A 24285-nucleotide genomic window follows, 5' to 3' on the forward strand; every position below is an offset into this window, starting at 1 on the left:
CAAAGAAATATTGCTAAACTGAATATGGTTTTTGAATTGCTTAATATACATAAAAGGAAGATGTACATGAATATACTTTACAACAAAATTTACTAAACTATATTTTGTTTAATTGTTCGATTTGTAGTTCACAACAAGTGTTATGGTAGACTTGCAGCATCGATTGTTATATTTTGTGTACTTAGAATGAATCCAATAAAAAACTCCATAAAGCAAAATGGTATTATTGGCTCTATGGTGGTGGAAACATACGCTGCGAGTAGACCTAACTTTATATTTGTTATACGGTAATTTTGCATTTTTTTTTGTGTCAATCGCATTTTTTTATTTTGGGCTTAGTTGTAGCACTTTTGTTGAATTTGCTGACATTTGAATAGGGGTGTCAACGGGCCAGGTTTACCCGGACCGGACCCAAACCAAACCATACAACATCCCGATATGGTGATAAATAAGAAGACCTGGGACCAGACCCGAAGGTCCGATTCATACATGGCCCCTAGTATAGTTTGTGAAATTTTATACCAGACCCAGACCCTTAAGACCCACAAATTTTCAAGGTAAAATGACAAAAAATATGGTTTTATTGGGTTTGGTTCATGTAGTTCTTATCGGTCCCAGTATGTCTTTTCATAAAGTGAACCCGATTAGACCCGAGTCTGGACCCGATACCATGCCCCAAAAATCTGGTCAAAGTATGGTTTTCCACCTGGGTCCAAACCAAACCCGACCCACTGACACCCCTACATTTGAATCACTTATGGATGTTATCATGTTGGGTTGGATTATCAAGTAACCATAATGATACTCTCCGGGCAAAATGGGATTACGTCTGATTACGGGTGAATTTGAGTTGACATTTCAAGGAATCCTTTTCTAATAACTTTATAATCAAATCAAACTTATCCTAATGATATAGACCATATAATGATCCAATACCCAAATACAAATGTCCAAATTTAAATAAGAAAAGATGAATACAAAATGATCTAATGAACCCGAATCACTAGGCTCAACTCCTGCATCAGAAACCCACCCACTCAACCACCAAATGGAGAGTTGTTGGCAGGATAGACAACTAAACAGGCCTAGAGTTGTACCAGCTGTTTGAGGTGGGCAGCGGTTACTGGCAAAACGGATCCTCGCTGGATATTGCACCTTACCCATGGGCCAGGTGAGAGAAGGAAGACGAGGGAGGGTGAAGGAGTTGGGCTATTGCTATCAATCAAGAACAGTGAAGTGATGATTAGAGGCCTCAAAGACTATCACAAAGACACGGGGACACGTGATGGGGGGGAGGGTTAACACGTAAGTCTAATTTCTTTTTGAAAAATAGAACACGTGGAAAAGGTTTTTTTATTTTCTAATTAATAAAAAACTAAAATTCGATATTTTAATATTGAAAAATATTTTTATTGAAATGATACTTAAATTCATTACAATAACATTAAACTATGAACACTACGAGTCAATGTCCGCATCCACGTGTATTGTGTTACCATGGACACCCCCACCAAAATGGTGAGTACCCATGACAGCTCAAAGGGTTTGTGTAGCCAGAAATGTGAGGTCCATACTTGGAACTAAGGGCAAAAGGTCGACATTTAAATGGAATTTTCCCAAGAAATTAACGAACTAGTAAAAAGAAAAAGAAAATATCCCGAAAAAGAATGGATGTAAACCTCAATTGCAGAGCACAACCTCATAAGTATGGACTAATTTGTTTCCATTTTCTTTTGTGGATCTATCTCAACTCTTTCACTAAACGAAATAATTTAATTTCCGACAAACTAAAATTAATTACATTTTGTTCCTTTTCTTCCGGCCGGCCTTAGCCTTCTTTCTTCAAGGTAGTATTGTATGAATCTAAAGAATTCAAAAAAGGGCCAGCTTGCACAAGCCACACATCAAGTATGGATGAGCACTGCATGCATGTTTTTAGTCTGTGTCTGGATCACCTTCAACGATGTCTGGAAGACTCTCTGAATCAGATGACAATGCCACGGTTTCTGTGCTGTGCAACGAAGAAAATCTGGTGAAAAATGGGCTGTCTTCAGCAGAAATATCTGCAATTCCAGCTGAGACTGAATCTTCTTTTGATGGTGATGCCACTGGTTTTACTAGCTCAGATTCCTTAAACAGCCCACCTGCATTTTCAGCTGAAGTGTCTTTTTCCATATGCACCACCACTTCTTCCGGTTCATGGCCCTCTAGCTCCTGAAATGTGCTCTTACCCATACCATCCGCACCACCACTCACCCGCATTTCTTGTATCAGAACTGAGCTACCATTTCTGGTGTCTTCCTTCAAAATTTCCTTCTCTGATCTGACAACCGAGCAGGGCTCCAACGTACCAACTCTATCAAGATTAACAGTTAGACGTTCAGTCAGACCATCCACTTGGACTGTCTGTCTGTCTTCAGCAGTGTCGGTTTCTTCCATATTTGCCAACCAACCAAGACATAACTTGTCATCTGGATAAATATCACCCACATCAACTGGGAGTTTCGGCTTACCGGTTTTTGAGATGTTTGGGTAGTCCACTCTGGGGCTGCCCATTTTGTCTCCTACCCCATTTTCATTAACTGCTAAATGAAACCTCTGGTTTAAGCCACCAATGCCTGTGTTATTACTAATTAGAGATGAGGATGGCATTAACTGAAGGGAACGTGGATGAATAAGAGGCTCTAAAGCCAGAAGAGCATGTGCACAGAAATCTGCAAGTTTTGTCCCAGCCTCTTGCTTGCCTGCGACCATCAACATTTTAACAAATAAGATTTCTCTTCAATGTGCATGCCAACAATCACAATTCTTCTAGTTGACCAAGACCCAGTAAATACAGCAGAAACCCTGAATAAAATGTATTTTCCTTCATAAAACATTTATTGTAAATTCAACCAACTGCTGCACTTGTTTAGATGAATTTCTGTGAGTTCTTGTAAACTAATATATGGCTGAGGATGAAGCAGATAATATTTAGTATTGTCATCACAAGCAAAAAGATGAAATTCTCAATGTAATATACTGTAAATCAAATGCAAAAGGATAACCTTTACGGAAAAGTGCGAGGCTTTGTGATAAATATGGAGGCCTGTGAGAGCATGGAGAAAGCAAAGAAGCCAACAGTGCTTGAAGTGCAGCAAGCTGAAAATCTGCTCGACCAAAATTTGTTTCATCCTCCATAACAATGTTGTGGTCCTCATATGACCAGCCTTCCTCACAGGCACTGGTCGCTACGTGTATCAAAAGAAGATCAACCTTTGGTCTCCAGCTGTGTGAATGTAAAGAACCACCCTGGTATAATCAAGTAGCAATGGTAGTTTCAGCAAAAGCATTGTTTGCCCCGATAACAAACACAGCATAAAGAGAAGGATAATGAAATTGAGAGATAAAAATCTATTATCACGTTACTTTCTCTGTGCCATATTTTTGAATTCTCATCTCGTCAAACTGTCCCCTCAGCATTCACGGAATATCAGAAACTCTTTCTAGCATTTTAACTAACCAATTTGCCGAAATATCTTTGAAAACGGTTATCCACACTACAAGGAACTTAAATTCTGCCGAAAAAAATGAAAGACTATAACTACACAAAACAATCCTTCAAATGACACAAACATTTTTTCCTTTTTCACAAAATAAGCAGATAAAATTAGGTGCCGCCAAATGACCATGGAACTGTAACATAAACCTGCAAAGGTCAATAAAGAGGAGAGTATACCAAGAAGCATATAAAAAAGACTACAAACGGTTGATATATTACAAAATTCTGATGCATGGTGTAACAATGAAGGGAAAAAGCTTTTTCCTTTCATAATATTCATAATTAAGGCAGATTTGAGCCAATACTTTGAAAATTACCATGCTTTTATCATGGCAACTTAAAAAGTCAATAAAATGCAAAAAATGCTATTTTCAAAATATCATAATCTTATTGTTGTATCAACCCAATGTTAACACTGTGCTAAGATGTTTATCTTTTTCACTATGAATTTATATGTGCCTTTATTTTTTAAAATATAATAAATATATCTAGATGTTTTTGAGAGATTCTCTCAAGCCACATGATTCTCATGACAACAAAATCCCTTATAATGAGATTTGAGACATGGCAATGAAAAGAAGATTTCATGGCTGACATTGAGTCACATACTATTAGATTCATGGGACCTTTTGCAATACAAGGAAATTTTTACTATGGTCAACTTCAAGATGCCTCATTCAAGCAATGACAAACCTATGATTCCTCATAAATGAGGAAATCAACAGATCAGAAACAACCTAACACCTAGAACCAAAGAAAGACTGTTTAAGATGCATACCACAGTAAGAAGGGCTTCTACTGCTTGAAGAGCAAAAATCTGCACAGAGAAAGGAATCTTTGGACAATTACTCGAAACTTCAGCTTCAATTCCACTTGAGTTATCCTCAGGGGATCCAGAAACATGCTTCCTCTTTCCTCTCCTAGAGGCTTTTGATGCCCCAGTTCCATGTTTTGAAGAGTGTACTTGAGAAGGGATGGATCCCTGTGCTTGAAAACCAATATCCAGATCCCTAGATGCATTATCAATTACATCATTGGCAAGATACAGAGCCATTCCTGATCAAAATCAGAACTTCTAAGTTAGTATAAGTTCTTATTTTTCTTAAACATAAAGATACAAGGTACTGTGGTACAAGCTATACTCCACCAGCAAAAAAGCAATTAGAACATTTGAACTATGTGATGCTTTAAAGGAAGACCTAACATAACGAAGAAAATATGCAATAAACAAGTCATAACAACTCAGCAATTCCCATTTTTTTGTCAAACTTTCTGTTCCAAAAAGTGTAAAAGAATGTCTGAGCTCAAAATTTCCTGTTTGAATCGAAAACGAGATTACATGATTTCAAATTCTGAGGCTCGAACAGGCACCACAACTGATGACTTTGATTTAAAGTATGAGACTCCATAAACTAGCCAACTCAAAGAATAGTTCAAAAATGAATTGAAATAAACATCAAACAGAGATCAAATGAAAACTTATGATGTCATCAGAAAGAGCTGTAAAAACATTGACAGTGACAAGTTACCCAATACTGTAGCAGAAACTGAATCTACTATGTCTAAAATGCGGCCAGAGCTTCTTGCTAGATTCTCAATAAAACTTGATGGTTCTGAACACTACGAGAAGAAAATATTTTAAGTATGATATGGTTTTCAGTTTTCTCATACAACTGGACACTCAAAAAAAAGGAGAGCCAAAAAAGAGTTTCATTGATAACCTGATATTTCAAGAATAGTTGGGGCTCTGGATATTACTAAAATTCTAATGCATATTTTTCGGATGTTTCCATGCCCAATATGTTTTATTAATTCACTTAGCACGAATTTTATTTTCATTATGCAAATGATGCTAGAAATGTGTTATTCATGGAATAGCTGGACTAGTTCAAACAGTTAGGAAATATGTAATAATGATGCGTATTTGTCCTCAGCATACTCGAGCATACTTGTAGGATTGTTTGTTGTATTTATTCCTTTCTCATTTTATCTTGTATTCTAGGTATACTAGACGTATACCTATAGTGTATTGTGTATTTTAGATTTGGTATACTCAAGGTATACCCGTTAGGATTAGTTTACATATACCTAGTGTATACTTTTAGGCTAGTATTATTTTTTTTCTTTTATTTATTCTACTTCTATTATTTTATTTTGGTAATCATTAAGATGACCAATCTCATCCTTTATGGTCATTTTCTTTTGACCAGCTAGTTGTTGGGCTATAGCCTACCGGCTAGTTGGAGGTCCGACAAACCGTTAGGCAAAATAAGTGTGTGTGCCATGTAAATGGGAGAGTGATGGGTGTGTTAGCATAATGTGTGTCAAGTGTGTATGATCATGTATGTATGTATGAGTGTGAGTTTAATGAGAATGGGTTTTGTATATATCCATGTTTTGAACAATTAATAAAAGACATTATTATTATTTTTGTTTTGTTATTTTTTCTTTGCTAAAATGCATCATTATCTTTTCTCCTGTGCCTCAGATTCCGTGCCATTTCATGACACAAACATTCTAATGCAGCAGCTACCTAAGCGAGCAAAACTATAAAAAGAATATTTTAAATTTGGCGACCATCCTCTAGAAAAAAAGTTATTAAACACAATGTTTTGGCAGTCTTGCACACATCAAAGCAGTGTCAGTAAGAATAAGAGATACGAAAGATTAGGGCCGTACCCACGTTCATGGAGATGAGTAAAGTTTTTGCAATTGTGTAAAGCTTGACTCTAATGGAAGGCAACAAAAACCTCCTGAAATAATTTTGGAGAAGCCGTACAATCTTCCCAGCAGCAGGTAGCAATTGACTGCACAAGAACTAATTGTTAGGAAAGATAATGTGCGGTGTTAAATGATACCCAACATGTCAACTAGCATGTCTGAACATGCACATGCACAAATGAAGAAAGAAAATGTGGCATTAGACTAAACAACTCCAAATACACCTTTATGAACTACAGTTTTTAAGGATGAATTGGACTATGGACGGTATTAACACAAAGCAGACAGTCTTAGATGATTAACAGATACATTTCCAATACCTACAAGCAAAAAACATAGAAAGAAGAAGATGACTAACTATAAATCCTGGTGGCATAAGGTAGTGCATGAGGCATAGCATGTTGACATGCTCTAACTTTCCCCCCTTGAACAAATGATGAGTGAAGAAATGTTCCTGGTAATTTATAAAGAACAAAATTTTCACATTTGGGATTCAATAGACTCCTCAGGATCTGAAAAGATATGAAGTAAAGAACATGTGTAACGGAGTGTTGGCACCTTCCTCTTTGTGTTTGTTCGCAAAAGACACTTGATCTGAAATGGATCATGTCAGATGTTGTCATGTGAATGGTTTAGATGCTTTTGTCCATAGTCACAATCTTATTCTCAGGATATTCTTGGCAAGTGAATATCCCTGGATAATTTGGAAAATTATGTTTTTTTTTAAATCTCGGAAAAAATCTCATCAAATAAAGAAATGCTAAAAATAACAGTTCTTAATTGCAAGAAATCTAGAGAATGCAAACTCCAAAGGATGTATCTGTCAAATACCAAAAAATGGGCGCTAGTGAATTCTCCAAATGATAATGACCACCATGTGTTCACAGAGAAAACAGTAACAAAGTTGTGACTCACCTGCGGACCCCCTTGATGATTGCATGTAGCAAATCCAAGCAATTCAGGTGCAACACAGGGAGATCAGAAAAGATAAACTCTAGCTGAGTAATGGCCATAACGGGCATCGAAGCATAGCAGTTATTACCATCCAGTGAGAGCACTCTTTCGACGAGTGAAAGCAGAGAGTGCATAGGGACAGTGACCTGACAACATTGAAACAAAATCACTGTAGATCTTAATCCACAATAAACATAAGGGCAAAGGAGGAAATGGCCTTGCATGAAATTCACAGGACCACAATATTAAACAAACAATATGTTGGCCTACCTGGACATGATAAGGACTGGTAAGCATTGAAATACAACACTTCATCAATGAGCAAACATGAGGAATATGAAGTTTGCCAAACTTGTCTTTTGGTTGTTCATCTGAGTAACCACCCAAGGGAGGAGGGGGATCTTTTCCTGGTTCAACCAAGAGATTGATAGCATTCAAGCCTTTGTTTGCTGCATTAGAAACAAGAATTAGCTCTATTTAACACAAGGCTTCACAAACATATAAATATAAAGCATTTGTATCAATTACCATCTTCAAAGCCTTGAAAAATATAATTCAAATTTGTATTGATTGATATCAAAAGCTTCGTCATCATCTGGGACCAGCTAGCAACATCACCCCTTGCCCTCGGAAGGAAAGCCAGTAATTGGGCAAACATCTAAAAGTATACATGAAAAACCAAGTATTTAATGTAAAAGCTTAACTATCCAAAAGGAAAAGAACAATACACATAAAAATCCTGTCTGCAAAAAAAGGGACTGCGAAAAATTTTTATAACAGTGAATATTTCAAAACAAAGTTTGACAAAGTCAAACCATCTATGGAGTTGACCATTTAGTCCCTGAGAAGACAGTGCTATTAAAATAACAAAACCGATAGATGCAGGTTAGTTTCCCATGGTTCACACCTTAGATAAAGCCAAGCTTGAATTTCTGAACAAGAGGGTTGCGACAACAGCCTCAGCCTGTGACAGTACATCATCCAAACTAATATGACAATTCTTTCACAAATTTAAACATTTTAATTTTGAATGGCGCATAATAAACCAATACTATCCAATTGAAACAATCAATAGGTGAAATGAAAAAAACTAAAATTGATTTCTTAATTAGTTTAGAAATAAGCTACTATGCAAAGAAAAAAAATCCTAATGGAGAAAAACTTTTTGCAAGCTACTAGAAAACAAATTTTGTGTTTATAAATCCAGATTATTGGCAGTTATACAAAATATATCCCCAAACACTATAAATCTTCCTTCAAGCAAATTGTCAAATAGATTGACACAGGCAAGAAGCCATTAAGTTGACATAATGCTTTAATATTTCATATTTGGAAGTCCATAGAGAACAAGTTGAGGTTCAAGCGTTGTCTCTAAGGAACAACTCAGAAAAAGTCATAATGAACATTCCAAGGGAGTGAAAGAAATTTGCACTCACACTATCATAGTGACGATGAAAAGATGACGGAAACAAAGTTAACAGGTTACAAAGAAGACCAGCAGCCGCTTCCTGCAAAAGGTTAATACTATAAGAACACGAGTAGTCCATGTAACTCCTAAAAAGAAGAGTCAAACAACATACATATTAAAAGAGGCAAAAGCAAATCATTTGGACAGTCAAACCACTCAATGCACTTCCACTAAAAATACTCGGTTTGGGACTAATTAACACTATATAACTACACAAGTCTGCAGCAAAGCACTCATGAAAATAAAAAGCTCGTGAGCTGGATTTTATTACATGCTGATCTTTCTTATAAGACTATTAAGATAGCAACCACTACATGTTGTTCAAAACATAAAGGAAGAGAGAGACATACAAAGAATGGGTCCTTAATGACATAGACATTGGCAACTTAGTTTGTGATTTGCTATGTCACATGGGCATGCCTAGGGTTACCGGAAGCACCATACGACTTGAGAAAGCGCGCTTCTCCGAAGCACGAAACGTGGCGCTTCTGATTAAACGGGAATGAAGTGTGCTTCCCAATTACTGGGAAGCTCACTTCCCCTTCTTTTTTCATTTTTTTCTGTTTTTTCTTCTTGTTTTTTTATACTTTTTCTTTTTTTCGCTTCCCCCTAGGTCGCTTCCTAGTTCGCTCTTAAGTCCTCCCGCACTTCCCGCTTCCTAAAATTTTGGAAGTGCGAACTCACCAGGGTCGTCCATTGCTGATGATGGACGACCCACTATGCACAGCGTCTGTGCGTACAAGAAGGTCTTTAGTGCCAGTCGCAACCCCTGCCTAAAGGTCATTTTAATGGCAAAAACAAATGTGTGTGTTCCGCATGTGTGTAGGCTCACGTAGACACCTAAGGGTGTAGGAAACTACTATATATATATGTTACCACACTTCCCATATATCTAAAAAGTATATCAGTTAAAGACCAATCACATAGCTTCCAATTGTAAAGGGAATTATTCAATAAATACTATAACACTTTAGACTTCTACATATTCAACAAAAACAAGCAGTCGCTTTTTCTCTGTTTTGCTAAAAGGTCTTGATTTTATATTTTAGGTTAAGGAGCTTGGAATCCATAAATCAATATCAGAGTGGCAGATATGACTTTAGCAAAAGCAACATGCTACTAAAAAATGTGTCAAACAATGGGCACAGAAATCAAAAAAAGAAAAATAGAGGGGAGCGAGAGTTAATTGGAAAGAATCTTGCTAACCAATACGTCATCTGAACCATCTTGTGTTAACAGTTGCAGAACCAAAGGAATAAGTTTGCTTGACATGGAAGCTCCCTCTTTCTTAGAGTTTGGAAAACTGTAAAGCCTATTATCATAAACACCACAAAGTAATGTCAGAACCAAGTCCTGAACCAATTGATTAGCGAAGGAAATCAACAACAATAAGGAACTATATTCCTACATACACACAAAGGATAGTGTAGATGCACATACCACAAATATAGTACCAAGGAGCGTAAACTTGTAAGTACTAAAACAATCAAATTGCAACTGTAAAAATAATCAGTTCATCTAAATTTCTGGATGTGAAGCAAGATTGATACTAAATGTACCATGACTCATTTTGTACATATGTACGACATATGTTCTTATATGTTGGCATGTGCACTTTTTTATGTATTAAGAAACGCCCATTGAAAATCAGTAAATTCCAAAAAACAATATTTTGTTGGATTCCAAGCAGTAATAATTATATAATTTAAAAACAATCCATAAATGTCGAGCGCAACAATTTTTCTTTCCATTCACATCAAGTTAGTATCATTTTTTGGATTGAACAAAACCAAATGTTCCCTCTTCTGTTTTTCCATTAACACAAAAGCAAATGTTAGATCCAAGAAAAAGTTGGATATTCCGTAGCTCTGGTGCTTTATCTCTGATTCTCTGGTATGATTTTGGATTTAAGTATCTAAGAGTTGGTCATTTACTATGCCGTCCAGATTTTGGCCTCAAGATTTGTTCCAGTGCATCATGAAGGTTTTACTCAGAAAAGAACATGTAATGATAAAGGCCTTCGTGCATTTCCCTTCATCAATAAGTTCATAACAAGCATAACAATATGTATTAAAGAGGAAGCAAATGTACCAAATGTACTTTCACATTCTCTCGCTATAAAAGAAGGAAAAACGGTGCATAACTTTCAGCTTAATGACTCCTCTCTAGTCATAACTGACAAGTACACTCTTCTATACTTCAGAGCAGATTTCTGTGAGGTTTCTTGCCAGTTGTATAAAAAGAGTAAGCATGATAAACAGACCATGGAGACTCAGTATCATGATTATGTGGCCTTGGAATCAAGTCCAACCAGGGCTAAAAGCCTGCTTGCATAGTGGGAGAAGAAAAGCAAAATTAGTAAAAGAAATAAATAGTAGAACACATAAAAAATGTGCAAACATTACAAAAAGATTATGAATGAAAGCACACCTCCAAAACAATACAAAATAAATATTGACTGACGGATATATCACATCATTGATACCACAAAATGAGGACAAGTGCAGTGGCATATAACAAGCAAGATAAATAAGAACCTCGTAAGTAGGTCTGATAATGCTGCACAAGAAGCCACTTTGATAAAATGAGAGTCTGACTGAGGCTGCATAGCAAGACAAAAAATATCATTACCAAACAACTTTCTCAAATAACATGTAAAAGGGACAGATATTAAGCCAAAAAGAATCAATGCAACGCATTCATAATAACATCATTCAAGATAGTATGGACATATAAAACAAGGTTTTTGTCCCCCCCCCCCACCCCCACCTTTTTTTCTTGAGGACACCCAGAAGCTTAATATTCCAAGCAGGCAGAACAAAGTTCACATTTATTTTATTATATTATTTAGATAAATGTTTGCGATATTACATCATAACAATTGTTATCAGTGGAACCATCAAATTGGTGATTGTGAACCTCGTGCAAAAATAGTAGATCATTAGTTGGATGTGCTACATTGTTGAAAATACTAGCTTTGTTCATGTACAAAGATGTAAATATGCATGCAGGTGTTACTCATAGTCCTATCAATATATATGATTATCGACCGTAGTTTAGGCATGGAAATTATTGTAGATTGAACCCTAATGAAGAGGAGGACAGCCTTATGTAATATAGCTTTTGTTTGAAGAGTAACAAGAAACATGCTGAACTCCTGCATATCAGTGTTCTTCCTTCCATTGCAGCAGTTCATGAATGGAGGAGATCATCTAGAAGCAACAATTTTTTAGTGTGATACAGTGCATAGCTGACATCAGCCATTAATGGAATGCCTAAGGTAGAGATAGGTTATTGGGAATCTTTTTCATTTGTAACTAAAAGAGCTACAGAGGACAAGATTTCACAAACAATTTCGTGCAATTTGGAGTTCTCTACAAGAAGTCGTGATTTTTCATGGTTTTTTGGAACTTTTCTGACAAATAGGGTCTGATTCACAAAATCTTAAATCCTGGATTATTTCCAAGTTATTTTCTGCCCTAGATTGGATCTATTTAGGCTGCTTTCACCTAGAATCATGATAAAGGCATTGATTTGATGTTTGGAGCTGGTTAGATGTGATGATTCTCGGGCAGGTTCTATAGGGGTCGTAGTTAGAAATTTCAGGGATTTCTGTGTTTTAAATTCCTTTCAGCTTAACATCTATCTGTGATTGCTTTCAGCCTCTCGGGTAGCGTTTGAAATCCTATAGAGGTGTTGATGACCAATTTGATGTGTCGGGCTGAGTTGGGCAGCAATGTCACCATTAATTGGGGTGTGACAAAAAAGGTGGACAGCGTGGTTTGATATGATGAAAAGGCAGGGGAATAGATGTAAAATATGCAAAGATTATGGCATGGTTGTTAGGGTCAAGGATGCTCAGCAGTTAACCAGGCCAAGTTTGAGAAAGCCACATATGCTTAGAACTTTCTAGCTCCAGTATACCAACAAAACAACTAGGCAAGAGAGTACCAGCAGGTTCAAGATCTTAGAGGGCTCAAATAGGAAAGTAAGACTGTGCAAAGCTTTTATTCACAAATGCAGCAAATTTGGGATGTGATAGCACTTATGGATTCAGATCCCCCTTGCACTAGATGTGATGAATGCAAGAATTGCCCAGTGCATAGAAAGAAAAAGTCGAGAGTTATCGAGTTTCTGATGACCTTGAAAACTAAGTTTGATAGGACTAAGTGTGTGATGTTACATAGAGCTGAGTTCCCTACATTCACTCAGATGTTGAGCAAGCTAATTGCAAAAGAGACTAAAATCAAGTCTTTTGAAGCTAAATCTGTAGATGATATTGTACTTGTGGCAGCAAAGCAAACACATATTCAAGGTGAGTAACATACGCACTAGAGTGGCTCGTCTCGTTGGGACATGGGTACAATGCGATGCCACTATTATAAAAAAATGAGGCATATGGAGATTGCATTTCCTAACTTGAAGAAAAAGTTTAGGACTTCAACGGTAAATACACTTGTAGTTTGCAACTTAACCACCGACAGTATCAATAATAAGTGCAGCCCAGGCTTCTGACTCCTTTATATAGACTCAAATACTAAAGCAAATTTAGCAGCTCCTCGCTCATTCATTTGCATCCACTTCCTCTGCACCTGCAAGCATACCTAGTCCTTGTCCAAGTTAGTTAATAGATTCAGGGGTGTCATGTCACATGACTGCCAATGAGTCTGCCTTAGACAACTATAAGCATCGTCATGGATCCTTTCACATAACTAATGGAGACATCAGGTCAGTATCAAAAGTTGGACCATAAATTTGTCTTCTAACATTAAGAACCAACTAAAGGTTACAAAAGTATACCATGTTCCATCTATTGCGTTGAATTTAATATCAAAAAGTTAGATGATACGTTATAATGTGATGTATTTTCACTTGATGGTTGTGTTGACGGTAGTTAGGGAGGAGGAGTGGGACTAAGCATAGAAGGGGTTGATTGTATTGCTTGACTCGACTGAAGAGTCTGTTTCCACATATTTTTTGTTGTGGTGTTGTTGTGCTAGATCCTTCAGTCCTTTGGCATAGATGCCACGGCCATGTTTCTCAACTCCTGACTTTAGTGCATTTGGTACGTTGATGAGTCAAGAGTTATAGTGTTTAAATCTATGAAGGAGTGTGAGAGTTGCTAATTAGCCAAATGTCATGCATTACCTTTTGATGGTAGTAGTGTGGAGTCATTGCATGTTTTTGATCTTGTATACTCTGATATTTAGCAGCTCTAACCAGTTTTGTCAAAAGGTGGATTCTCGTATTTTGTACCCTTCATAGATGACTGCACAAAATATGCATGGATTTACTTTATAAAAAATAAAAGTGAGTTTTTTGGCATTCTAAAACAATTTTATGCTATGATTAAAACTCAATTTTTTACCTCAATTTAAGATTTTCACTCAAATTCAGGGAGAGAATACATAAGTAATGAACTATAATAAATTCTTGTTAAAAATAGTATCATACACCAAAAGTCTTGTCTCCATACACCAGAACAAATAGTGTTGTTGAGCATAAGAATTGAAGTCAGTTTTTTTGGCATTCTCAAACAGTTTGATGTCTTGGTGGTACTCAGATTCTAAAGGCAGAGTATGCGGATGGAAGAGAGCCTTGTATGGGCTCAAACAAGCACCATGCATGTGGTTTGAGAAGTTCAACATTGTGGTTAGATCTTTCGGCCTTGACCAAAGCTATTATGATCCCGCTTTGTTTGTATCCTCTTTATCTCATGGCAAGTGTATATTACTCCTATGGTGATTACAGGAGATGATGTGCAAAAAGTAGACGCCGAGGATAGCTAATATCATTAAAATGAAAGACCTTAGAAATTTGAAATATTTCCTTGCCTTGGCAGTTGCATACTCAAGGGGGACTTTACTTATCCCCGCATAAGTATACAACTGATCTTGTTGAGAAAGCAAGGCTAGTAGCAGATAATTCTAAGAAAGTTACCTCTCCTATGGAAGCAACTATGAGGTTAAGGGCTACAAATAGAGAGGAGCTAGAACACCCAATGATATACAAGTAATTAGTTGAGAGTTCGATATACTTGACTATATCCAAGTCTGATATCATTTATGTACATGTTGTCAGTCAATGTATGAGCTCAACCACATTGGTTCACCTTGTTGTTTTCAGGATTATTAGATATGTGAGAGATACTATGCATTTTGGAATGTTCTTGTCATCATCCTCCACAAACCTTAGAAACATTTGAGATGCAGACTATAGGGGATTCACTCGAGACCACCTCTCTACTTTAAGGTTTTGTGTTATTCTTGGAAGCACTTTGATTTCTTGGAAGAGCAAAAAGCATCAATGAGTTGCTTTACCCACAATTGAGGTAGACTATAGAGTTATGGCTTAGTTACAACTGATATTATTTGGATAAGGTGGCTTTGGGGAGAGTTAGGTGTTTCATTGTGGAAGAACCTCCTTGTATTGTAACAATATGAGTGTCATTCACATTATAAAGGATCGAGAGTTCCACGAGAGGGCCAAGCATATTGAGATAGATTGTCATTTTACTATGAGGGTATATGAGGATGGGATCATATCTTTGGAGCATCTTTTCTTCTCCTCTTTCCTTTCCTTCCTTCATTTCTTCCCTTTCTTCTTTTTCTTTCCTTCTTTCCTTTCCATCCCTTCCCTTCTTCTCTTCCTTCTTTTCCTTTACTTCCTTCCTTTTTTTCTTTTCCTTTCTTTTCCTTCTTCCCCTCCATTCATTTTTTATATTCATTCTTTCCTATCCTTCCTTTCTTCCCTTTCTTCTTTTCTTTTCCTTCTTTCTTGTCCTTCCTTCCTTCCCTTTCTGTAATGATATTATCACGAGATTAAAAATATTGTGATATACTCCGGATATTATCGACTACCTTGAAATAGCCGATAATATCACAATATTTTCAATATATCAGTGACACTGGTCACAACAATGGTGAAGCAATTTCTGAAGATATTATAGGATTTTCTATAAAATCTTAGAAAAACTAGCATAACCTTTTGCATTTAAAAATGAAAAATTAAAAAAACGATAGCATAAAATAAGTTCATAAGTGTTATTTCTACAAAGAAATGTAAAAAGAAGGTAAAAAAATATAAAAGACAGTAAATTAAAAAAGAAACAAGTTATGAAACTGTAGTGATGATATCATTATAGTATAGCTATAGCAGTGCCTTCTCACTATATCAAAATAATATCAAGATAGTTTCTCAAAATATAAGTGATATCTATGCCATATACACATACATGGATATAGCAATGAAAGAGAAACAAATTTTTCCTGCTTCTACATATCTCTTTTGAAGGTACGAAGAACATATTCAAACGAAAAGCAAAGCTGAATGGTGCCATTGCAGCAAAGTAAAATATTACATCAAACATGATGTCACAATATATCAAAATTTCCCTCTTTTGACTCAAATCTATGAGCCTAGATGCATGACTGTCTGAGCATTACAAACCTTATTAAATTCACAAACAAGGCAAGGGAAAATAGATGAAAGAGAGTAAGACAAACATTTTTATGTGTCTAGTCGTAATTGACTTTTTTTATAAGGAGAAACCACTGTTATATAAACGTCCCCTAATTGGCCAAGAGGTGCCACATTTGTTGTGGCCCTATTTCACCAGCTCCGGTGTAAACCTCCAGAGTACTCTGCGGCCCACCAAGGATAGTGTGTGTTGGCTTAAGCCATGCAGCAAAGGATAGACACACAGGGTATCTATCAAACATGCAATGTCCTTCAGGCTTTAACTTAGAACACTTTAAGCCCATCATCTAGTTGTAAATGGTATGGAGCAGAACCACCCAAAAATCATGTTCAACCCGCCATTGTGGCATGATTGTGCTTAGCCATGTGAATCAAATTCACTCAATTATTTGTCATATTGTCGAAATATATACTACATAAGCTGATAGAGATTAATATTTACATAGCAAAAAATTGGACAGGTAAGAGAAATATAAACAGTCAAGTTCATGAATGAAACCTTGAGCAGTAAGAGAAGCTTTTCGAACCAGGATGAATAAGATGTGAGAAACAGGCTTGCACTACACTCTTGGCAAGTTACACCCAGCAAGCTGACGCCAACCCAGCACTTGTCCGGCTACATGATCAAAGGCAAAAAAAAAAGGAGGATCTTCACACTGAACAACTCAAAATCAAAACCATCAAGAGCAAAATATTATCACATTTCTTTGAGTCACCATAACACCAAAAAACTTTATAAAAGCATGAGCAAACACCATTAAACAATCATAGTGATAATCTCAAACCAAAGCACCCAGAGCAACAGAATTAACACATTCTTTGAGTCACCACAAGGGAAAAGAATAAACTTTCTATCAAAACCAACTCCTGTCTTGATTCACTCCTTTGGAAATCAAAAGGGAAATATTTAAAACAAGAATTAACAAGGTGGTAGTACCTTTTTGCTTAAACACAGCGAGATCAAACCATCAATCCATGAATTGATGGCAGATCGCCACTCACTCTCAAGTTTCTGATCGGGTGAACCATCAAAATGCTCCAATAGAAGGCCATGCAATTTGATGGAGGAAATGATAGTTGAGAGCCTCGAAGGATCAGAGAGTGGTGTGTTCTCTTCGAGAAGATGATCAGCGATTAGCGACTGCAGCAGGCACGGTTTCAACTTGGGATACTGCATGCTGCCCAAACACCTAATCAAAGTAAATAAATAAATAAATGATCACAGAAACAATAAACCTGAGTGTTTTCGGAAATTTGTCTGAAACATAAAATGGAGAATTGGAGAAATAGAAGTGAGGAGAAAACAAGGTGAATTTTGTTAGGAAAAGGGGAAAAAAGGTAGGAACCTCGAGTTCTTGCTTTCCCCACACTTTTCCTTCTTCACCATTTTTTTTTATGAAGCGAATGAGAAGTGTCATTTGAGTAATAAAATATTCAAGGGGAGAAGTAAAAACCGTTAAGAAAAACTTTAAAGCAATCATAGAAGTTGGTTGAGGTTTTCCCTCAAACAATTTAAGTGCATCCTAAAAAAAACGATTTCTTTGAAATCAAGAGTAATGATAACTCCAAAAAGTGAAGAAAGCAAAGAATAGAGGACATTAAGAGGAAAAGAACTCAAAACCGGGAGGAATGATGTAAGATTAAGGCATTTGAAGAAAAGGAAAAAAATCAAGAGATAACTACAAGGAGACCACAGATACAAACATGCATACAATTTAAATCAAGGTTTATCATATTATGATCTTCCATCTACTGTGCAGAGTATAACTGCGGAAGATATTTTTTAATGTAGTATATTTAATGATATTAATATTGATGTTTTGGATGAGCAAAAGGTTTGTTGTCAAGCACTAAACGATTAACAAAGATATACTTTTGAGGAGATTATAGGTGCCATCGAACAAAATAAGTTTGTCCTATATTTTGTTTATGGTCTTGCAGGGAATGGTAAGTCCTATTTGTATTCTAAGATTATTACAGTGATGCGCTTTAAAAATTTTATGGTTACTGTCAGGATATCTTTAGGAGTTGCAGCGACCGTCTTACCTGGAGGACGCACAACCTATAATTTTTCCTAGCTATCTGAATTGAATATATCAAGCATACATGCATATAATCTGAAAAAATGAAACACCCCATCTTAACAGCAATCACTGACAAACAAAAGCACTCATAATGCTCGTTTTTTAGATCTCGAAAGAGCAGAAATTTTTTTTATGCGATAGCTTGAATCGGCTGGATGGCAATAAGCAAATCAAATGAAATGAGCTAAAAGAAAACAAAGATACGTTTTCTACATAAGAATTCCAGCTTAGCTACGTACCTTTAAATCAGCCATAAGCAATGCAAGTAATGTACTAATTAAAATGTCACTGCATCTAGATTACCCACTATGAAAAAAAAAATAGAGATGTATAAAAAAAAAAGGTTTCTCGGGAGCAGTTTATGGGGAGAGTAGGACGGAAACAACATCAGGAGAAAAATAAAAGATATAGAAAACGGAGAGGGGCAAGGAGGAGCTGTGTGTTTTAATCATGTCAAATAAAAAACCAAAATAATGAAAAAAAAGAGAAGAGAGAGAGAGATCAGGATGAATCAAACATCAGGTCGCGAGACTCGCGACTCGCGGGAAAGATTCGAGAGAGTGGGCCTGCCTGGCCGTGGAGTCGCGCGGACAGGGCCGGAGCGGTGGAGAGAGTGTGATCACCACAGTGGGCTCGCGGGGAGTTGGGGAGGGCGGAAGGCTTGAGAGAGAGGAGATTAGGGCTTCGTTAGAGAATATATATAGAGAGAGATTAGGGTTACTGTCTCCAGAACAACTTTTTGAATCGAACAACTGTGGGGTTCAATCGCTCCACGCATGAGAACTGGTGGACATTAGTATATTGAATTCCTATATGTAAAAAGTGGTAGGTGCCTGACTGAATAGCCCCCATCACACCCGTTCTCTTAAAAAAGAGCCTTTAGAGATGCTTTTGAAGCGCCACTAAAGGTCTACTTTCTGCCCAGACCTTTAGCGATGCTTCAAAACACCACTAAAGGTAAATTACCTTTAGCAGCACTTTTGAAGCGCCATGTCTAATTTTTCGCTCTGACCTTTAGCAGCGCTTCAAACTAAAAGGTCTTTTTAACATGAGCGCACATTGGGCGTCCGTTATATATATATATATATATATATATAGTAATGATAAGTTGTTCATGGAGCACCTACTTTCTTTTGATTGGCATTGATCTTTTGAGATCCAATGACTGTGATGCATATTAAATAAACCTGCAGGGGACAAGAGTAACGTCAAACCTTAATTTGGCCTGAGTTATCAGTCATGAAACACATGCTTCACGCCCTTTCTTTTTTTTAACGCTAAACAATGTTTTAGCGATGGTCATAGACTGCCACTAAAAGAGTTGTGTGCAAAAGAATAAAAGGCACGTCAATTCTTTAGTGGCAGTCTTGGACCGTCGCTAAATCACTGTAGCATGGAAAAATAAAGGTGCACATCTGATAACGGCAAACCAAATTAAGGTATATCGTTTACGCCTCTCTCGGACATGTAGCTTACTTAAATTCTAATTGCATGTTTCCCAAATTTTCATTAAAAGGGAAAATTTACTTTCTTAAATGTTACATGGCTCTCTTTCTCTCTCTCTCATGACATCGACGATTGCATGCACACACATGCATCCATTTCCATCCACGTTGGACATAGATGCATGTGAGCATGCCATCATGCTCACACATGTATCCATGGATGATGTCATGCTTGCACATGTATTCATTACTTATATATATATATATATATATATATATATATATATATATATATATATATATATATATATATATATATATATATAGAGAGAGAGAGAGAGAGAGAGAGAGAGAGAGAGAGAGAGAGAGAGAGAGAAAAGGGAGACCATCCAACCAAAGGAAGGTTAAAAATATACAACCAATGACGATAGAAAGGCTCACCTTCTCCAATGCTTGAGCATCTCATCGATCAGACCTCATATATTTATTCTTCATAATTTATTTAATAAGAAATATGTTTTACATGAAGACTTTAAGACAGATAGCCCAGTTTTTCGAAATGTGAAAATTAATGGTCGGCTCACAATGCATTTAAAATTTTACAATGCAAAGTATTGTGGGCCAATGATTTTTAGTGCTTTAAAACACTCATCTAAACATCAAAAAATCATAATCCAAAACAAAATCCAATATGTAAAGTTTGATCAATGAAAAACTCGATCTTTGGAGAAGGAACGACGTAGATTATCATCAGTTATAGACTTTGGACCATCCTTTGGTTGGACGATCCTTCTTATATATATATATATATATATATATATATATATATATATATATATATATATATATATATATATATATATATATATATATATATATATATATATATATATATATATATAATGCAAAAGTGCTATGGGAGCACTTACTCTCCCCTACTAGAGATCATAGTTGTAGGTTGCATCTTTTCAATTAGACCTTGTAGATGTACTTAACACAATTTATTTGATAGGAATCATGTTTTTTATCATGTTTTTCAGACATCAAAATAGGTTTTTTCAAGTCATGAAGGTGAATCAAAATCAATTATTATTCTCCTTTTCTAAATTTTAAATATAAGTAATGGTAATCAAATGCATAACTTTCTACAAGCCAACTATTATTATGTACCTAATCTTAGTATCATGAATCTGATATTAATGTGTATCTTTCTGTGTGCTGCCTATATAATCTTATTATATTCTTTTTATGTTAATGTGTAAATGCAAATGGATGCACCAATCTCAAGTCCACTAAACCCATCCCAAGTAGACAATATGGTGCCACCTCCTCCTCAATGAAGCTTGAGAAGAAGGTGGAGGATTCTCTGATTTTGAAGGTTAACATGAATGGGTTCCCCATAAGCCAGAAGATCGATCTGAAGGCTTATGATGGTAATGTATCGCTGTCTCAAAGGCTTCAACAAGTTTTTGGATGGTATGCATCTCTGCTTCGCTCCAAAACTTAGTTAATCTAATAGCATGACAGCCTTCATTTATCTCTTATCTGAACCCCTCAATGCAGGGAGGGTGTTGTGCGTTCTCCCTGAAAGACGGTTTGTTTGCGTGTTCGGGGGTCCAAATTAGCGCCACATATATAAGCATGTGGGGCTTGTATCCTTGTGTGTGTCAGCATCACTTAGCATCAGAGTTTGGTGCAGTTGCAAAGACTTAAGTACCCCTTTCCCACCATTCTCGACATGAAACGGTGGTTCAAGAAAATGACAAAAATGTCCTCTATCAAGAAAAGGGAGTTCTGATCTTAAGTCTTCAAAAAGTCTAAACGTTTCATTTTTGCCCTAAGCAGTAAACTCTTATGTTGCCAACGGATCACCCTTTGACGATGCACCATCTGCTGTAACATGAGCTCCTTTTGTTGACGCACCATTTACTGTCGACGTCTAATGTCGTCGGAGCACCCTTTGCCATCGTCTGTTGTCGTTGGAGCACCCTTTGTCGTCGTTCAGAGTTTAGGTTCTCGCCTTGGTTTTTAGCTTGTGTTACAATACATAGTCGCCTTCTTGTTCGTGCCTTGTGTTACAAAACATTCTTGAGTTTGTTCCTACCTCGTGGAGATAACTATAAATCGATTGACTGGTTCGATCATTGGTGGTCGTCATAGGGGCATTTGTCGGCCATCTCTTTTTACAGTCTTCTCTTCTTCTTCATTTTTATTAGGTAGTATGGAAAAAAGCAATGACGCACAAACATTCCAACAAGTGACATTAAGGCATCGTGAGTACCTTTCCATGTCATCATACTATTGTAAAGAACGTATGTCGTCATGAGTGCCATTAAGGCATTGTTTTGTTATTGCAGGTGGATGTATTTTTTACGGTTGGAAAATTAAAGATATTTGTAGGGTTGTGGGACCTGCTGACAAGAATGCTTGTTTACAGAAGCGAGGAAAGGCCTCTACCCCATCCAGTATCGTCCATTCACTCAGTATATACAATGTAACGCAAATCACAGTTGTAGTAACATATACCGATTTGTGAGATATTGTATTGTTTGTTAATATTGATTTGTAAGAGATTATGTTGAATTTTCGTATTGATTTGTAAATTATTATGTGATATGTATATCAATTTGTAAGATATCATGTGTTTTATAGTGTCAATTTGTAAGCCATTATGTTGAATTATCATATTGATTTATAATATATTATGTGATATGTATATCGATTTGTAAGATATTATGTGTTTTCTAGTATCAATTTATAAGATATTTGTAGTATGATTTAAAAACGTGTGCGTGCAGAAATACATTGTTGCACACTTGTGATGGTGATTTGTGTGTTCAAATCGCTGTTCATTTTAGCGATTTCTATTGAAATCGCTTCACAACATCATATATATAATTAAATCGTTGTCACATGAATCACTACCATCAATACATATCCGTTAAATTGTTTCTTTCATTGGCATGGTAAATGACAACTCGATGCATACTATAAGCAAATAACAAATCATTGTTGCTTTTATACTGTGATTCATTCAATCGTTTCTTTGACTTGCTTAATTAATTTGTATTTGTTGTTATATGCATCTTGAGTAAATCGTAGTAAACGTATGCATTGGCTAACACAAATTGATATCTTGCTTATGACAGTGGTGAGCTTATCATCTGGTTGCAGTGAAGATGAGGTATCTCAATCAGTGAAAAATTATGGAGAAGTGAACATTTGTACTAATGACGCACCCGAAGAAGTGAACATGTACACTAATGATGCACATGATAAGAAGGGTGCATACATTGAATTCACTTTTGACTTGAATCTTTCAGCAGAAGAAATGCAATTTGATAATAAGGTAGACGATCATGATAGTATACTTGATAAAGGTGCAGGCATTGAGAATGTATATGATAGTACAATGATTATGCCTTAAAACTTGGCTTCAGTGTTAGAAGGTGTTCTTGGTCAAAAAAATGCACAGGATGTTGTGGTGAGAAAGACATATGTTTGTTCTAAGAAAGGTTGGAAGAAGTCAAGTGAAAATCCAACAAGAAACAAACCGGATTAAAGATGTGGTTGTCCAGTGAGAATGGTGATAAGAAGACTTCTGAATGGAAAATATGTACCTCGTACTTTAATCAGTGATCATAACCATGAATTAGCAGCTTCACATATAAGTCCTATGTTAAGGTCACATCGTAAAGTAACTGAAGCGCATACTGCAATTATTGAAATAACTGATAGTGCCGACATTGCACCAAGGAAAACATACAATTTGTGCGTGCATATAGATTGTGGTCGCGAGAATGTTTCATTCACACCTATGGATCTAAGAAACCATTTAATAAGGAAGATGACAGATAACATGAAGAAATAAGAAATATGTTCCTTAGTTGATTACTTACAGAAGAAATCAAGCAATGACCCAGGTTTCTTTAGTGCAATGCAACTGGATGAAAATAGATATGTTGTGAATATGTTTGGGCAGATTCAAAGTCAAGAGTAGATTATGAATGCTTCAATGATGTACTTGTTTTTTATACGACAGTGAAGATTAATATTAAATAGTGGTCATTTGCGTAGTTTGTCGGAGTGAACCATCACTCACAGAGTTGCATATTAGGTGGCACTTTTTGAAAGTGTTATAGGATCGAGGCAACGAGCACTAGAGGAGGGGTGAATAGTGCTTGTAAATAACGTCTTTGGAATTTTGCCTATTTTGAGATACACAAAGCAATCACACAAAGAACACAAGAATTTATCCTAGTTTGGTCTTTCCCGACCTACATCCAGTCCCCAAGCAAAACTAGTTTGAGATTTTCACTATCAACCTTGTTTAACTACAAGATCATACACAGACCAAATCTGGTTCCACTTTCAGTAACAAACCTACTGAAAGCAAACAACTCCTTTAAACCAAGGAGTCCTTTCCTTTTACAGAAAAATGAAATAAGTAACAACTTACAAACAACCTACGAGCCTTTCTTATAAATGCAAATGAGATGCAATTGGCTTTTGAGGTTGTTGAAATACTCAACTCACGAATTCACTATCTCTCAAAGGAATTTGAGTGAAAAACTAAAGTGAAAAATATCATGT

At 36.3% G+C, this 24285-nt stretch overlaps 2 protein-coding genes across 2 annotated transcripts; both read right to left on the reverse strand.

Moving 5' to 3' along the window:
• Window positions 1–1726: 1726 nt before the first annotated feature.
• Window positions 1727–8646, reverse strand: LOC149812712 (uncharacterized). The gene is made up of 7 exons (XM_089991856.1): window positions 7745–8646; window positions 7487–7665; window positions 7178–7362; window positions 6221–6348; window positions 4320–4597; window positions 3048–3291; window positions 1727–2744 (listed from the first exon to the last, which is right to left on the reverse strand). The coding sequence occupies exons 1-7, from the start codon at window positions 7872–7874 to the stop codon at window positions 1936–1938; spliced, it is 1953 nt and encodes a 650-aa protein (XP_089847982.1). The 5' UTR covers window positions 7875–8646; the 3' UTR covers window positions 1727–1935.
• LOC149812713 (uncharacterized) lies at window positions 8118–19042 on the reverse strand. Its single transcript, XM_089992284.1, has 6 exons — window positions 17101–19042; window positions 16663–16779; window positions 11222–11286; window positions 9891–9996; window positions 8653–8724; window positions 8118–8180 (listed from the first exon to the last, which is right to left on the reverse strand). Exons 1-6 carry the CDS (start codon window positions 17338–17340, stop codon window positions 8118–8120), a joined length of 663 nt encoding a protein of 220 aa, XP_089848410.1. The 5' UTR covers window positions 17341–19042.
• Between the last annotated feature and the right edge of the window lie 5243 nt (window positions 19043–24285).

The sequence above is a fragment of the Nuphar pumila genome, chromosome 16 (assembly GCF_984573655.1).
Source record: "Nuphar pumila chromosome 16, dmNupPumi1.hap1.1, whole genome shotgun sequence".
In the NCBI taxonomy this organism is placed as follows: domain Eukaryota; kingdom Viridiplantae; phylum Streptophyta; class Magnoliopsida; order Nymphaeales; family Nymphaeaceae; genus Nuphar; species Nuphar pumila.